Consider the following 18984-nt stretch of genomic DNA (forward strand, 5'->3'; position numbering starts at 1 on the left):
AGAATCGTCGTGTGTCATCAATTGGCTTTCGCCGTTTGTAATCTTCCTATGAAGAGACTGTCAGATCAACGCGCTGCTACATTTCTCTCAGATAAGGTAAATGCTTAACACAATCGGCGTCACTTTGATTGTGTACTGTTATATTATATTCCAAAAATCAACTCCTTGAGGACGATATTTCACCCACACACGACGGTCTATCTGGTGATCTGCTGCTGCCTGATACACGAAAATGCATTTGCTGTTTCTGTCTCTTTGAAAAAAAAAAAAAAAATGTTCGACCTCTTTTAATCCTGTTGTGAACTACCCGGTGTAATAATGAATAATTTTTTGTTGCATCGATCAATTTTTATTATGACAAACATCAAAGCGTGAGATATAGCACGCAGTTTACTACTTTAAATTTTCGTATTTTTTTTTATTTCGAGTTATATTTCATTGTTTATTATTTAATTTTTTTTTTATTAATTTTGTTAAAACTGTTAGTTTTGAAATACTTATGTTCAAAACATTGTTTCCCGCGATTTTAATTCCTGTGTAAATGCATTTATGCCGCTTCAGAGGAGCATTAAACAGTCTGTGTAAATGCACATTTTTGTGATTTTATGCCGCGTCAGAGTTGGTTTCTGTGCCGCTTTTTCTGTGTAAAGATGCCTTTAAGAAGACCAAGTCCTATCTACTTGAATGGGGAATCCTGAAATCTCATAAACTGCTTGTGGAGCTCACATTTACATAACTTATGTTATTTCAGATCAGCAACAAAATCTAAATAAAATCAAATAGTGTTAAAAAACAAACAAAAAACAAAGCTACTAGCAGCAGCTGCAGTGATGTGATGACTTAACTAATCATATACAGCAATAGGTACTGAATATTACACTGCTATCACTTTAATACACAGATCTTTTATATACATACAATTTCTTTCTTGCTGTTTACATTCATAGACATAACCGTTTGTGTTTATGTGTTTAACTTTGTGTGGTTTTGACATATCCTTGTGTGTATATGACAGTTTAAGAGCAATAAGACGTGAAAGAAAACAGATGTTTTGTTACTTTTTGGCAAAGTATCCAAGGCACAAGCTGTAAATGCACAGCATTGTTCTGGATAGGGGGTGTAAAGATATATACACGAAAACAGCATGTTTTTCCTTCCACTCAAAAATTCCCATTTACGACATGGTATGATAAATTATCTGTGGGGTATTTTGAGCTGAAACTTCAGAGAAACCTGAGACTTATATTACATCTAGTAAAAGTGGCAATTAGGTCCCATTTAAAAGTGAAGCATAATTAAAACATTTCAGTATTAAATTACTTTTGCTGTCTCATTTTGAAGGCTGTGCCTTCTAGAGGTTGCATTTGCCGGCCGCATACATCGAGGCTGACTCTTTTCAGAAAAGCAACCATTATATTCTAAAGTAAGAAAGGAATTATAGTTATTTACACCTCAAGAGAAATAGCAGTCACTTTTTACAATGTTCTTTTCTGTATGCTCTCTATACTGTATGCTTTTAAAAATGAGACACCACCTTTTTTTAGTCAACAAAAAGTCATCTACTTATTTCCAAAAATGTTGTTTTGTTTGTTTGAGCATTAGAACACCCCAGCAAAACAATAGCAAATGGCATGTTTTTTGGGGCAGATGTGTTTATCTGACCAGATGGGAAAGTGTTTGGGAAACCTTTCTGAATCAGTGATTCATTTTGGTGATTCTAGCAGCGCAGAAATTACACAATTCACCTTTTATTATTCATGCATACATACATATATGACTAAATAAATAAATAAATAAATAAAAGCTCTATAAGATAAAGCATGAGTGAAACAGCATGTATTGAACAAGTGGGCCAAGCAAAAGTCTTGTAGGATCTTCTCTAAATCTGAATCTGCTGCACACTAGTCTTCGTTTCTGTATACTCCTCTAAATTTAGAAATCTTGCCGGGAGAGAGACAAGCCAAACAATGCAGGGCTCTTCTGCCACTGTAGAGCCCGGAGGTCACTGCACCCTTTTCAGAAACATGGGGGCAGATACAGCCCACTCCTCATTTGCCATTTGCCACTTGGAAAGAAGAGGGCAGAGTCACGTGTGAACAGCGTGCTAGTCCTCCAGCACTCTGACCTGAGAAAAGCTGTGTGTGTACCTACATATACACCAAATCATTGGTGCAATTGCTTGTGCATGTGAAATGAATACTAAATGCTAATATTTTTGTGTGATGCCAGAAATCACAAACATTGCACTTCTCCATATGTACAATATAAACCACAAAAATAGTGAAAAAAAGTAGAGGTACTCTGCTTGTGCTATAGTAGGCTGTATAGTATATTGTATAACACATTATTTTATTATATATTTTATTTTTTTATTATTAAAAGCAGTTTAATATGCTTTGCTGTCTGGATTACTGACTTTGAATGGTCAATCATGACATTCATTGGTCAAATATTTGTAAACAATGACTGTTACTCCTTTGTCATTATCAGATAGCTTGAAATAAATACATATGCCAGGAGTGATTTTCTTATACACAATATATATATATATATATATATATATATATATTAGGGGTGTAACGGTTCACAAAATTCACGGTTCGATTCGATACGATACACTGGTGTCACGGTTCGGTTCGGTACGGTTCGGTACATTTTATCACAACTATGCAGTGTTTTCAGCCACATAACGTTCTTTAACATTCATTCTTTTAAGATTTCAGACATTTATATACGCATAAGCACCATTAAAACAATATATTTAGAGTTTATAAAATGCACACTGATATCAGACATCAGTGGAAGGAGCAATAACAATCCATTCATATACAATTTGCCGATATTTATTCATATCAGACACACATAATGGGCCTAAGTAACTACAAAGTTTACTCTATTATTCTTCCAGTTCACCAGCCACTTACTTGCATATATTTCGGGAGAAAATGATGAATTCACCTGCTGTAAATCAGACTGACAGAACTCTGTGAACTGCAGCGCAAACTAAGATGGCAGCGCCTATCTCGCGTTATAGATCAAGATAAAGATCATTTATAAAGGCTTTTAAACGACAAAACACACTCACTTACACATATTTGAGGATCGGAATATCAGATAGTTGATAACATGGTAAGCAAGTTTGTGAATATTTTAAATAAACAAGGAAAAACAAAATAATAGCGATCCATCTGTCATACAGTGTTATTGTTGCTGCGCTCAGCGCTAGTGACACGCAAGACGCGTCGCTATGGAAACATTAAAGGCAAACGTTCTAAAATAACGGTTGCATTAAAAAAAAAAAAACTCACTCTGGGGGGAGATTAGAATATTTTAAACTTAATATAATTTAAACGGATAAGTTATAAAAAAATTCACCCCCCTCAGAGTTGTCATGAAGGGCAAAAATAGCAGTATAGACCAAAACCACAATTTGAACCAACTTGTAAACATGTTTTTTTCTGCTATAAACTTGGCCAATTTAACAATTTAACTATGAGATTCTGCTCTCTTTTGGAGCCTGTCCCTAGCGGCCAGTCGATGAATCGCAGTTTAAGTTACTTCCGTATTGGCTTCACGAGAGAAAGGGGGAGGTTACCGCTTGGTAGCCACATGTAAATCAGATGCTCCAGACGCCCCAGACGCATTCGGTTTGAACACAGCATAACATAAACGTATAAGTTGGTGGGTTTTTTTTTCTTCGGGGGTGTCAGGGGCGTTGCCTGTTACGTCGTTTGGGTTATTGGGCTACCTTGTTGAACGCATAACATTATATTTCACAAACTTTTTTATTTTCCAAATGTAATTAATTAGTCCAACGAACCGTTCGGTACATAATGCGTACCGCGTACCAAACCGAAAGCCTCGTACCGAACGGTTCGATACGAATATGCGTATCGTTACACCCCTAATATATATATTTGACTGTATATATATACAGTCAAACCAAAAATTATTCAGATGCTAGATATAATTTATGTTTTTTTATAGTAAAATAGGATAGCAAAATAAAGGAAACTATGACATATTATACCCAAAAAATCTTCATACAGTGGACTACCAGTAAAATTGATAAAAATGTGGGACCAAAAATTACTTGATCATGTTATTTGACATGATTAAGATTATTTTTTTTCTGACACTGTTTAACTCTGAGATCTTGTCATGTTTTATTACCATTTTTATTACCAGAAATTGTTAAAAAACTTTTTTAGTTATAGTCATCATAAATATCCCTATGAATCCCTTAAATAAACATGTTTATGGAGAAAAAAAAAAAAAAAGAAAGAAAAAAAAACTGCTTATGAGCAGTGATGAATTATGACCAATTCAAAGGTCACCCCTTGTGTGGGACTAAACCTCTGAACTTTCAGTCAGGAGCTGAGATCTATAAAGGGATAATTCACCCAAAAAAATGTTTTGACACGTGAAGGAGCATCATACAATAAGATTTCAGCTAGAATATATCATGCAACACAATAATCATACTGGATGTTTAGCATACATTTATGTTGACTGGATTTTAAGCTAATTAGATTTCACAATGTTTGAAGATAACCAGCCTAACTAGAAATACTATAGAAACCAGTTTATCAACAAAATGTTATTTTGCTGGTTTAAAACTCATTTTTACATTTCATTAAGAAATTATATAGTATGTTTAATAAGCAATGTTCCTGGAGACAGTTTAAGGACCCCCCAGTGTAGCTGATTTCAGGTTTTACTATCCGTTTAACTATCCGTACTATCCGTTTAAGGACCCCCCAGTGTAGCTGATTTCAGGTTTTACTATTGATTTTGCCACCTGATGTCACCTATTGGAGTTTGGGTTTCTTGCCGCTGTTGCCATTAGCTCGCTTAGTTGGGGACACTTGACATTTGACTTGACATTTGATAATCAACAGTGCTTTGATCTGCCTGCATTGACACTATTCTTTAAGAGCTGCTGTGCAGCCAATATTATATACTAGTTATCAATGTAAAGCTGCTTTGACACAATCTGCATTGTAAAAAGCGCTATATAAATAAAGGTGACTTGACTTGGGTATATTGGGTTCCAAAAATGTTCCTCTCACACACACAAGCTCTTCAGTTCTTATCTTTTACTGAGGAGCACCACTGTCATATTTCCACATCTGCATTAGCGTGCACACATGCACACACACACACACACAGAGTGTTGTGGCCATTGGCGACAACTAGTTCCAGCTGGATTCAAAGCTGCTACGATTTGTCTTTGGAAACACAGCTGTAGATACGATTCTGTACGATTCTTCTCTTTAACATTCTTTTACATTCTGGCCTTACTGTTTCCCCTTCCCTGTCACTAACTCTCAGACCATCAGCTATAATAAAATGAAACCTGAAGTGAGCATGAAAGAGTCTGCTGAGCTTTAGTTGTTGGTGTTTGTTGTTTGCTTTGCTCACCCATGTGTGCGGGAATGTTACAACATGAATTTGGACACAGTTTTGAATCAACAGCAAACCTGTTTCTGGCCTGCATTTAAAATGCTGTTAAACTGAGCCTGTTGCATCATACAGCATGCATGTTACATAACACCCTTTCTGCTTTTGTAATAATTAGTGGTGTTTGCTAAGGGAATCATACTTAGGTTTGGGAATTTTGGGAAAAATCATATTTCCTGGCAGATAAAACACTGCAGTCTTGATATGTCTTTGTACGTTGCTGATGTATACATTTTTATGCCTTGCATACCTAAACATGGTTTTGCTATGATGTATGATCTTGTTGTTGCAAATTTTTCTGGTTTATATTGTTTTTGTGGGGAAAAAAAATTAAAAATAATATATATTTATATATATATATATATATATATATATATATATATATATATATATATATATATATATATATATATATATATATATATATATATATATATATATATATATATATGCTATCACAGAAGAATAAGATGCAATTCAGTGATGCAACACTTGTTGGGTTCATTGCATTTACTTTTCTGATGTAAAAACACATCTTAATGTTCAGACTTAAAGCATCAGTAGGGTCTAAGCTACAGTAAAGTTCAGGTATTCAGGTTGATTGGGACACTTTTCCCCAGTCATCTCAATGGCAAAAAGTGCCCCAATCAACCTGAATTCATCCTATGTGTTTGACCTTTGTGCTCGCGTCACTAAACAGCATTCTAAAAATACAGTGCTCAAGTTAAAGAATAGGAGAAAAAATGCAAGGTCCACCTAGAGCGTTCACATAGAAAATAATGGAAAAGCAGCACAGCAGAATGCAAAAAAGGCAGTTTTTTTTTTCTCTAGCTCCATTATTTTTAATTTTTGAATTCTCCATTTTAAAAGTGTTGCCAGTTTTGTGTTCAATAGATATTTTATTTTACTGGCAATTAACACAAACATACTGCACAAAGCTTACAAATGGTCGACTATTTCAAACCAATGCCAAATTTTAGCGTCATATCAAGCCCAATCACACGGAAATGTGTATCAATAGTATGAGTTTGTAATCTCGTAGAATATATATGGCAAAATGAGTTTTGGCGTGCTTATGGTGCGCAGTTTTTCACGTGCATATGATACGCACTTTATGGCGTATTATACGTACGAACCCCCCACCCCCATCCTACCCAAGAGCGTATCATATACACGTCATAAAGTGCGTATCATTTGCATGCGAAAAATCTGCGTACCATAAGCACGCCAAAACTCATTTTGGCGTATATATTCTACGAGATTACAAACGCGTACAATTGATACGCATTCTCATGTGATCGCGTTGTCATATCTCACAAGAGCACACACCAGAATAAGTGATGTGATTGATGCACACTGCAAGTTAGCTATGATATGGGGCTTTTGTCACAGATTTAAAACATGAAAGGGCGATAAGCTTCCGAATTTGGCCTTAGTCGTGTCCTTGTCAGTACATGGAAGTGTTTGGATGGAAGGAGACAGGACAAAAACTAAAGGGCTGCTAGGATAGACACCGTTCACGTCTCTGCCTTGGTGCTGACAGCAGAGATAATGGCCAATAAGGCAGTGCACAGTTCTAGATGAGTGATTGGCTCTCAGTACTGTCAGTCATGCTCCAGGGAGCTCTGCTTCACCATCAAGGCCAGGAGGGGGAGGGGTGTGGGGTTGATGTGGGGGGCTAGAAGCTGCAGGAAAGGTTTGGTCTGATGCAGTGGCATGAGATGGACTTCTGCATAATCCAGTGTAAATGCATGTTCCATTTGTTGTTTACATGGTTATTCCTAAAATCTGAGCATTTCAAGCTCATGTTTGTGAGTCAGCCAGTTCTACTACTTCTACCACAGGCAATGCGCCAAATGACTCTTACCGAGAGCAGGCGGCACTGAATGAGTTGAAAGGAACTGTTCACACAAGATGCAGTCTTGCATTCAAAAACAGCTAGAGGAGTAGAGCAGAATGGAACAAAGTATGTGTGTTAAGATGTGCTTTTAACTCTTTTTAATTTGACAGTTGCAGTAAAAAAAGACTCAACTGATGATACCATGAAGTAGATGCTGTGCACAAATATTTCTAAAGGCCTGTACACACCGGGACGAATATCGCATGTGTTTATCGCCAATGTTTTGTGGCGCTTGTGCTTAATGGTAGTGCAAATAAACATATTTATGATATTAATAAAATGTTAAAGAAGATAAAAATGCAGATATAAAATGGCACACATATTTATATAAATTAATAAATAAATAAATAAATAAATATATATATATATATATATATATATATATATATATATATATATATATATATATATATATATATATATATATGAGAGATGGTAGTCAGAAACGGTAGTGCAAATAAACATATTTATGAAATAGACATTCTCAACTATATTTCTTGAATGTAAAAGAAAAAAACAAACAGTAAAAATACAGAAATAATACACATCTATTAGTGTGCCCAAGAACTGGCAGCACCCATAGCATGCATCTCAATCAGCTCCCTAGTTCAGTAGTCAGGGCACTGATCAGGGAGTTGGTCACATTCATTTACACGGTATACTGATATGACCTAGGAAGCTAGGGAGCTGATTGCGATGTAGGGATAGTTTGTAGGGGTCTTCCTCGTCTACTTACTTTCTCTTCGTCGTCTTGGTATCAATGTGTGCTCAGCAAGACCGTTTTGTGCTTGAGCGCCACCAAGTAGTGTTTTACTGTAACTTCAGCAGCTCCAGGCACGTGAACAAAAGCGTCACTCTCATTGGTTGGTCAGTTTTTAACGCTGCGCGTCAAAAAAAAAAAAAGACACTTTTACGTCTGCCGTTTTTCGCGTCGGTGTGCACACTCACATTGGCGCCCTTTGTTTAGTCACGAGACGTTAAACGTCAGTGATAATCGCGCGCCATATTCGTCCCGGTGTGTACAGGCCTTAACAGTAATGCTGTCTTCGAAGTTCAGAGCGATGATCATCCTGCTAGTCCAAGAACTGCTTGCATGGAAGCACATCATTTTCTCCTAAGCTTTTCTTATCAAGGATTATTTATTTATTTGAGGAAATAAACGTCACTGGTCTGATGTTGTAGAGTTAAATTTAGAAATTTTTGCAGGAGGCTGTGACTTCTTTTGCAGCCTGAAATAGCATTGCATTGGTTGCGGACTCTTGTTCTGGTAGAATTTCAATTTGACTTAACAAAATATGCTAGCATCATCAGCCCTCTTGACCTTAAGTAATATTTTACAGCGACACTAAGTGGGAAGACTATGGTTTGGACTGAACATGATAAATTATGTAAGAGTGACTACAGATTCATCTTTTGCATGAATTGCTGCTACTACACATTCATGTTTCAACGCTTTACTACTTTAGAGTATTCTGTTCGAGGTTTGGTCATCACTGAATCCTAAGGATAGTGTGTTAACGGCCTGAAATCAGTAATCGCTTTGCTATCAGTCTTACACCGAGCTTGACCGTCCCTGCATGACACCCAGCTCTCTGCATCACTGCCTCTTTCGATAGGATTAGACTCCAGGGACCCTTGCACACCCCTGCCCTTCCCCTGTCAGACGTACGTTCATCATTCACCCTGCAAACCACCTCCCCCAACACCTGTCGAATGGCAGAGCTCAGCTGGACAGGTGGGCTGCCTGCCTCTAACCAACCAAATGACAGTGGGGTGATGAGCTATCAGACCGAAATGCTGCACTAAATGAACCACTGCAATAATATGACATCAGAGCTTATCATCATAAAGAGCATCTATCTGACATTGTTTGTCTGCTTAAAGGGGAAGCGTGTATTCTTTTTCTTTCAATTTCACCCAAAAGTGAAAATCACTGACTCAGTCTCAATCAGTCCAAGCCGGTTTGGCTTTCTTTTATCCATGGAAAACAAAAAAGAAGACCTTTTTTTTTTTTTAGATTGTGCTTGTTGCTGTTTTCCATTAAATTGCAATGAATGGGCACTAAAGCTTTCAAACTTCAAAAAAAGAAAAAAAGTATCATTAAAGGATCGTTAAAGTATCATATAAGTCATTCATATGACTTGTGCACATAGTCTTCTCAAGCCACATGATAGCTATTTTTTGTGAAAAACAGACTGAAATATAAATATTTTTGGTCCTTCTATGCAACCATGCATTGCTGTACCTCAAGCAGTGTTGCATGTTTCAATTTCCAGGGAATGCATAAACTGATTAAATGTATATCTTAAATGCAGTGTAAGTTTATTTGGATAAAAGCATAAACCAGATGCAATGTTATATTGTTGCAAAATTATGATTTAATAAAATTCTGATTATTAACTAGATTTAAAACTAGATTTAGGTAGAATATTTTATATATTACATATTATGTTTAATAGAGTATGTCATTTTAAATGCAGACCCCAAAGACCTCCCACCCACCGTTCTCATGTATTCTCACACTAAGTGGACCCCTTCACACAACACCAGAGATGTTACCAGATTGTTTATGGTTGAATTTGACAGAACAAATCACAGCCAACATAATTTCTTCCTGCCTCTACACATCTCGTTTTGTACTAAGGCTGCATTAGCTGGCAGGTTGTACCATCATCCTTGTGACCTGCCCACTCTCATTCACAGCACACCATTTCTGCACATGACTGATTCTAAGCTCGCTTTTTCTGGTCCTGATTCATCAACATGTAGGAGGCTTCCAAAATCGCTTCCAACTCTTAAGTTCTGCTCCGGCATTGTCGTGCAGAAATTAGCCTTCTATTTTTAGCCTGATATCTGCAGTGCTTGTGTTAGAGGATGCTGGATGCAGTTCGGAGGCACGGTGGGGCACGTTACACCGCTGGCTGCTGCCACTGCGGATTCTTCACGCCACATTACCAAAGCCAGTAGCAGGCCTGCTTCCTAGATGACTAAATATGAAGTAGCATTAAGGGTGCGAAAACAACCCTCCAACAGACTGAAAACACATCCAGACAAAGAGGACATATAGTGTCTAGATTCAAATGGTGACCCTTTTTGGATGGAATGTGCATTTTGTACAGATTGCCAATAGATGTATCTGTTGAAGCCACAAGATTGTGTCTAATAGTTGAATAACTACAGTGTGCATAATATTTTTAATTTAAATGTATCCCTGTTTAATGTTGTCACGGTACCAACATTGCAGTAGTAGTACCAATACCAATCAAATTCAGTGGTTCTCAGTAACAATTTCGGTACCAGAGCCAAATTTTATTTGGGACCCGCTGATAGACGCTGCTTTCAAACGCTCTTGTTCGTGTTTGTTTGAGTGTCAAAGTTGTCTATTTACAGCATGTTTTTACAATTGTTGAGCACTGTAGCCAATGCTCAACACTTGAATTGAATTTCAAGACTTAAAAAGATTTTGTCCCATTTTGTCTCATCCATTGGTTATCACTGTCAACCATCTCAGTATCTGATTCAATTGCAAATTTTAATGCAGTTGTCAGTCCAGAAACTTGCAATGTAGTTAGCAGCATAAAAAAATAAACTTGCATTAAGTTTATGAATGGGTAATAAACAGAAAGCAAGAGGAGAGCCTCCCTTTATAATAATTAAGGCTGTCAATAGCCCCCTTCATACAGCAATCCCAGTAAATTACCATAAAATTACCAGAATGACTTTACCAGTAAATACACAAATATGCTTTTCACACAAACAATGGCATACTGGCTTTTTACTGTTAAGAGACCATTCACACATCAGCACCAAAATACCGGTAAATTCTGTGATGTCAGTCATCGGAAATGATCTTTAAACACTGTTTCATTGTCTTCATTCACTCACATGAGGACAAGCACTTTAGTTTAACTTCTGTTCAATTTGAGTGACAGGCATGAGGTGATTATCAAACAAAATGCAATTTTGCTCTTAAAAATACAAGACATGCATAATAGTATTCAACTGCAAAGAAAAGAAGGCTGTATCCAGCTGGGTCAGAACTGATTTACCAGTATTTTTGGAAAAGGTCCTATTCACACATGATCTTATACAGGTGATTTACCGGTAATTTACCAGTAAAGACTGTATGTGTGAAAGGGGCTAATCTCTAAAGCACAAAAACTCTGAACTCTGAAGCACAAGATCTCTGAACTCACTGAATTCTGCACTCTCTCAAAAATTTCTGTTATAATAAAAAAAGCTGCTTCAATTGTACAAACCCGATTCCAAAAAAGTTGGGACACTGTACAAATTGTGAATAAAAACAGAATGCAATGATGTGGGAGTTTAAAATTTCAGAATACAACATAGATGACATATCAAATGTTTAAACTGAGAAAATGTATCATTTTAAGGGAAAAATAAGTTGATTTTAAATTTCATGGCATCATCACATCTCAAAAACGTTGGGACAAGGCCATGTTTACCACTGTGTGGCATCCCCTCTTCTTTTTATAACAGTCTGCTAAGGTCTAGGGACTGAGGAGACAAGTTGCTCAAGTTTAGGAATATGAATGTTGTCCCATTCTTGTCTAATACAGGCTTCTAGTTGCTCAATTGTCTTAGGTCTTCTTTGTCGCATCGTCCTCTTTATGATGCGCCAAATGTTTTCTATGGGTGAAAGATCTGGACTGCAGGCTGGCCATTTCAGTACCCGGTTCCTTCTCCTACGCAGCCATGATGTTTTAATTGATGCAGTATGTGGTCTGGCATTTTCATTTTGGAAATGGGAGCACATGTCTGGATGGGAGCATATGTTTTTCTAGAACTTGGATATACATTTCAGCATTGATGGTGCCTTTCCAGATGTGTAAGCTGCCCATGCCACACACACTCATGCAACCCCATACCATCAAAGATGCAGGCTTCTGAACTGAGCGCTGATAACAACTTGGGTTGTCCTCCTTGTCCTCTTTAGTCCGGATGACATGGTGTCCCAGTTTTCCAAAAAGAACTTCAAATTTTGATTCATCTGACCACAGAACAGTTTTCCACTTTGCCACAGTCCATTTTAAATGCACTGTGCACTGTAGATGATGATAACTTCAAACTCTTTGCAGTTTTTCTCTGAGAAACTCCTTTCTGATATTGCTCCACTATTTTTCACCACAGCATTGGGGGAATTCTGAGAGACACTGCCACTCTGAGAGGCTCTTTTTATACCCAATCATGTTGCCAATTGACCTAATAAGTTGCAAATTGGTCCTCCAGTATAGCGTTATTTTACTGTCAAATGACGAGAGCACATTATTGTGACGTGAGAGCATATCAATGTAATGCGCGAGCGGACAGATTTGCTCTCGCGCAAATCTGTCCGCTCGCGCGCTGATTTCCTTTGCTCTCGCGCAAACCTGGACGCGCGCTCTCAAATATACAGTGCTCTCTTATGAACTGGTTCTCCTCTCGCTCAGATATTGCTTGTACACGCTCAAACGGTTTCCTCAAACTGCACCTGTGCGCTCACGAATCTCTCCGTGCTCTTGCAGAAATTAACATGCTTTTGGATTAAACGCTGTCAAAAGTTATCAACCAATCAGAAGAGATGACTGATCCATGAAAATGCTACGTGGAATCTTATTGGCTGAGATTTAACTGCGCCTGGAATTCTTTCTACAAAAAATGGATATTTAATTTATTTACAATTTAATAATATTTATCAAATGTAACCTAGTCAAGTCAAGTCAAATTTATTTATATAGCTCTTTTTACAATTGTTAATTGTTTCAAAGCAGCTTTACATATTAGAAGCACAGAAAAAAAGAGAAGTGGTTAAAAATAAGCTGTACAAGCAAGCGTGGTAATGTGTAACATATACAAGATGGTGCTACATTAAGCCAATGTTGACTGACTCCCAGGGGTGGAAAAAAAACCCCTAGGAGAAAAACCCAGCGTGCTAACACTGGGAAAAAAGTCCTAGGAGGGAAAAAACCTCTTGGAAGATATATATAATATATGTAAATGGATATGGAGATCAAAATCTGAATTATACACTTTTATTAATGAGATTAAAAATAGATTATATAATTATATATAAATGTAAGCGGATACGGGGATTAAAAATCTGAATTATAGATGCAGCCAGAACTGGATCTGTAGGCTCATTGTCTCCTGGGCTACGTTGTAGTCAGGTCCAGACACAGGTTCTCCATCTGATCTGGATACGGCCTGGATCCAGCACCCGGCAAACCTCAGGATAAGCAGAGAGACTGATATTAGCGTCTGATGTACAGGTATATTTAGTGTTATAAGAAATGTTCTCGGTTCCGGCCGACCTAATTATTGCAGCATAACAATCCTTTAACGGATTTGAAAAATGTTAATGTATTGATAATGTGTTATGTGTATGCAAGAGCAAAGAGATGTGTTTTTAGTCTAGATTTGAACTGACAGAGTGTGTCTGCTTCCCGAACAATGCTAGGAAGATTGTTCCAGAGTTTAGGTGCTAAATAGGAAAAGGATCTGCCGCCTTCAGTTGATTTTGATATTCTGGGTATTATCAACTGGCCTGAATTCTGAGATCGCAATAGACGTGAAGGACTATAATGCATTAAGAGCTCACTTAGGTACTGGGGAGCTGAACCATTTAGAGCTTTATAAGTAAGTAGCAAGATTTTAAAATCTATACAATGTTTAATAGGGAGCCAATGTAATGTTGACAGAACTGGGCTAATATGGTCATACTTTCTGGTTCTAGTAAGAACTCTAGCTGCCGCATTTTGGACCAACTGTAGTCTGTTTAAAAGCCGAGCAGAACAACCACCCAGTAGAGCGTTACAGTAATCTAGTCTTGAGGTCATGAATGCATGAACCAACTGTTCCGCATTTGTCATTGAGAGCATGTGTCGTAATTTAGATATGTTTTTTAGATGGAAGAAGGCGGTTTTACAGATACTGGAAACATGACTTTCAAATGAAAGAATTTTATCAAAGAGCACACCCAGGTTCCTAACTGAGGATGAAGATTTAATGGAGCACCCGTCAAGTGTTAGAGAGTATTCAAGGTTCCCTTTCAGTCGGTCACGTTTGACGTATGTCAGTAGTGACCGACGAATTGGGATATCGCTAGAGAGCCCTATCAGCTTTGAGTGAACTAAAACAAGCCAATGGAATTGGCGTGCAATATTTGCATAATGCACACCGCCTCAGACAGGTGTATATAAATAAGAAGCAGATGCAATCGCACTCTGTCTTTCGCTTTGGAGCCAACAGTTGGTGTCCAGCTTCAGACTTCACAAGAGTGAAACTAAACAGCCTTGGAGATTCAGCGTCTGTTTGTGTTGGCGTTAAGGCACAACAGCGAGGTCGCGAGCTTCCCGGGGAGCCTGAGCTTAAGCTCTCAACTGCTGTTTTAACAGCAACTGAATTCCCATATAAAACGCAGTTGTCTGTTGCGATTTGGGCCGGTTCCTCCCGGTGTGTTCGGGGAGTGGTGTACCTGAACACATCGCGTCACTCCCTGTGTGCTTCAGCACGAGAGAGCTGACTCTTCCCCTTCTAAAAGAGCTTCACAGACAGACACTGCATCTTTTTCAAGACATCATTCTGTCTGTGCGTTTCTGGAGGCGGTCGTTTCCTATCCTCACTGACGGCCACAATCACTTTCTCTCATGTCTGCTTAGCGTGCTGAGACTGCGTTTGTGGGTGGTTCATATTCTCTTATGAGAATATGCCCACGTCGGCGCGTTGTTTGTCTCGCCTTTCTCGTAAGGGCTTGAGCGTTCAGCGCACCGTTTGCCGTCGAGCTGCCGGCTGACAGCGCGCGTTGCCATGGCAACCCTGCGCATCGTCTGGCGCTCTAGATGCACGGTCGAGACTCGAGCGCCTTTAATGAGGTGGAGTCCCTTAATTATTCCCCGATCTAGTTTATTTTTCTGAATAAGAAAAATACTACTATGGTTAATAAGCCTGGGTGACCAGAGGATCTCTCACTCACTACCCTTTAGGGGGGTAGTTCTGAGTCAGGATTGAGCTACGCATGATGCAGGTCATAGCGCAGGCCTCTGGCCAGACAATGTCCACCATGGTGGTCCGGAAACACCCCTGGCTAGTCTTGCTGGGATGTGTCATCGTCAAGTACACTTTCTCGATGTGCTCATCTCCCAAGCTGGCCTAAAACCCAGCCCGCTCTCCCCGCAGCCAACCCAGTTGGTTAACAGGAGGCGGTCCTGGGGATATGGTGACCTGCAGCTGAAGGAAACAGTTCTTTCCCCGGAGGAGGGCCGGGTGGAGAATTCTGGTCTGTTCCGCCGCTGGCTCTCCGGAGTCCAGCGGTACCCACGAATAGAACTGTTATCTGATCCTCCAGGTCCCAAGAGGGTGTGGCTGGTAGTGTGCAAGGCCCCGCCTTGCCACTCTCAGCCCTCTCTCACTTCACCAGCAGGTTCCAGTGTGGTGGTTCAGGCCGCACCCCATGTGCCGTCTCCCATTCACACTGCTACCTCGCAGAGTCTGACCACACTCCGGGCCGCTCCCATGCCATCCGAGTCCGGTCCCCGTACTCTGCTTGCGGCTGTCAGCGTGCGAGGCCCTGCCTTGTCACGTGCAGCCCCCCCTCACATCGCCAGCAGGTGGCAGTGTGATGGTGCAGGCCGCGCCCCGTGCGCCGTCTCCCATACGCACTGCTGCCTCACAGAGTCTGACCACACTCCGGGCCGCTCCCATGCCGTCCGAGTCGGGTCCCCGTACTCTGCCTCGCTGCCCCACCCCCGGTGCGTCTGTGGTGCCTTTGGTCCTGCTGGCTCAGTGTCTGGAAGCGTGGATAGCGCTCCCCAGCCTGTCCGGCTGGCTCATTCGTACCATCAGACTCGGCTATGCGATTCAGTTCGCCCGGCGTCCCCCGGTTTTCAGGGGTGTCCACTACACTCAGGTGTCACTGGACAACGCACCTGTTCTCCGGGCGAAGATTGCTGTCCTCCTGGTGAAGGATGCAATCGAGCCGGTCCCTCCAGCCGATATGAAGTTGGGGTTTTACAGCCCCCTACTTCATTGTACCAAAAAGGGCGGTGGGCTATGGCCAATCCTGGATCTGTGCGTCTTGAACCGGTACCTTCACAAGTTGCCGTTCAAGATGCGCAGAAGCGCATTTTCGAATGCGTCCGTCCCCGGGATTGGTTTGCAGCGATCGACCTGAACGACGCGTACTTTCATGTCTCGATTCTGCCTCGCCACAGACCCTTCCTACGGTTTGCGTTCGAGGGTCGGGCATATCAGTACAAAGTCCTACCTTTCGGGCTGGCCCTGTCACCCCGCGTCTTTACGAAGATTGTGTTGTGGTTTCTACTTTATGTGAAAAAATCACTTCTTAAATATCTTTAATTCCAGAAGGTTTACTTTATTGTCAATAAAGGAGCTAATCAAGAGACAGCTCGTCCAGGAGACGAGAATTTCTCCTACCGTCTCCTTATATATTCAGACAAATGCCCTTTGCCATACATTCTATAGATATTATTGGAAAGGTCATTTTACAGTCTTCAATTGGAAACAGGATTTTCCATTCACACAAACAGATTCTTTGAGATTCAAGTTACTTGTGTACAGTAATCTTAGAACAGAATCATGTTCTCGGCACACCCCTGTTCAGGCCTAACACACATGTGAGTTTGATTTTAATGGTAGAATAATGCACATCATATTTACTATAATATACTAAATTTTCACCATAAAAAATCTTCTACAATTGCGGAGGCGGCCATTGTTCCTCTCAAGGAACAAGGCGTTCGTATTCTCAGCTACCTTGACGACTGGTTGATCCTGGCCAGCTCGCGAGCGCAGTTGTGCGAACACAGGGATATGGTTTTAGCTCACCTCAGCCGGTTGGGGCTTCGGGTCAACTGGGACAAGAGAAAACTCTTCCCCGGGCAGAGGATCTCTTATCTCGGTCTCGAGCTAGACTCGGTCGCCCATCGGTGTTGACCTGCCTGAGTACGCTCAGTCGCAGGACAGCGGCTCCACTGAAACTATTTCAGAGGCTCCTGGGGCATATGGCATCTGCAGCCGCGGTAACGCTGCTCGGATTGCTCCATATGCGACCGCTTCAACACTGGCTTCGCGGCCGGGTCCCGAGATGGGCATGGCAGCGCCGTACGCTCCCTGTCCCCGTGACACCGAGCTGCCGACGCACTCTCATCCGGTGGTCGGACCCCTTGTTCCTGTGGGCCGGAGTGCCCCTGGAACAGGGGTCCAGGCACGCTGTGGTCTTCACAGATGCCTCCACCACCGGATGGGGGGCCACGTACAACGGGCATGCAGCGTTGGGTCTATGGACGGGGCCTCAACTGCATTGGCATATCAATTGCCTGGAGTTGCGCAGTACGTCTTGCACTGGGCCGCTTCAAGGAGCTGCTGTCAGACAAGCACATACTGGTCCGCTCGGACAGCACTGCGGCCGTTGCGTACATCAACCATCAAGGTGGTCTACGCTCCCGTGGCATGTCGCAACTCGCCCCCCATCTCTTGTTGTGGAGTCAGAAACATCTAAGGTCCCTTCGTGCCACTCATGTCCCAGGTGTGCTCAACCGTGCAGCCGACGAGCTCTCACGGCAGCCTCCACTTGCGGGCGAGTGGCGGCTCCACCCCCAGGCGGTCCAGCTGATCTGGCAGCTTTTCGGCGAGGCCCAGATAGTTCTGTTTGCCTCCCCAGAAACTGCCCACTGCCAGTGGTTCTATTCCCTGACCGGCGGCACGCTCGGCACGGATGCCCTGGCACACAGCTGGCAAAAATGCGTTTCCCCCAGTGAGCCTTCTCGCACAACTCCTGTGCAAGGTCAGGGAGGACGGGGAGCAGGTCTTGTTAGTGGCTCCGTACTGGCCCACTCGGACCTGGTTCTCGGACCTCATCCTCCTCGCGACAGCCCCTCCCTGGCCGATTCCTCTGAGGAAGGACCTCCTGACTCAGAGACGGGGCACCCTATGGCACCCGCGTCCCGACCTGTGGAACCTCCACGTGTGGTCCCTGGACGAGATGCGGAGGTTCTGAGTGATCTCCCGCAAACGGTCGTAGACAACGTCACTTCCGCTGGAGCTCCTTTCACGAGGAGCCTCTATGTGCTGAAGTGGAACCTATTCGTCGAATGGTGCACCTCTCGCCGAGAGGACCCCCGATTATGCTCGGTCAGATCCGTGCTTTCCTTCCCGCAAGAAGGGTTGGAGCGAAGGCTGTCTCCCTCCACCCTGAAGGTGTATGTTGCCGCTATCGCTGCACATCACCATGCAGTTGATGGTAAGTCCCTGGGGAAACACGATCTGATCGTCAGGTTCCTGAGGGGGGCGAGGAGACTGAATCCTTCTCGCCCTTCCTCCATACCCTCTTGGGATCTGACCCTGGTTCTTACATCTCTCCGGGGTCAGCCCTTCGAACCTTGCAAACAGTTGAGTTAAAAGCACTGTCTCTCAAGACCGTCCTCCTGGTTGCATTGGCTTCTCTGAAGAGGGTAGGGGATCTGCACGCATTTTCAGTCGATGAATCGTGCCTAGAGTTCGGGCCCGGCGACTCTCACGTCATCCTGAGACCCCGGCCCGGATAATTGTCCAAGGTTCCTACCACTCCCTTCAGAGATCAGGTATTGAACCTGCAAGCGCTGCCT

General features: G+C 41.6%; 1 protein-coding gene across 4 annotated transcripts in view; it reads left to right on the forward strand.

Annotated features, from left to right (window-relative positions):
* Positions 1–18984, forward strand: part of nrxn3b (neurexin 3b) — a 605102-nt gene that overhangs the window by 127634 nt on the left and 458484 nt on the right. Inside the window, exon 6 of one of the 4 annotated variants that reach the window (XM_067384649.1) lies at positions 18165–18185. The exons of the other annotated variants lie outside the window; for them this stretch is intronic. Coding sequence (XP_067240750.1) covers positions 18165–18185 — 21 coding nt within the window. The remainder of the gene's footprint in view (positions 1–18164; positions 18186–18984) is intronic. 4 annotated transcript variants of the gene reach the window in all.

This window comes from Chanodichthys erythropterus, chromosome 4 (assembly GCF_024489055.1).
Source record: "Chanodichthys erythropterus isolate Z2021 chromosome 4, ASM2448905v1, whole genome shotgun sequence".
In the NCBI taxonomy this organism is placed as follows: Eukaryota; Metazoa; Chordata; class Actinopteri; order Cypriniformes; family Xenocyprididae; genus Chanodichthys; species Chanodichthys erythropterus.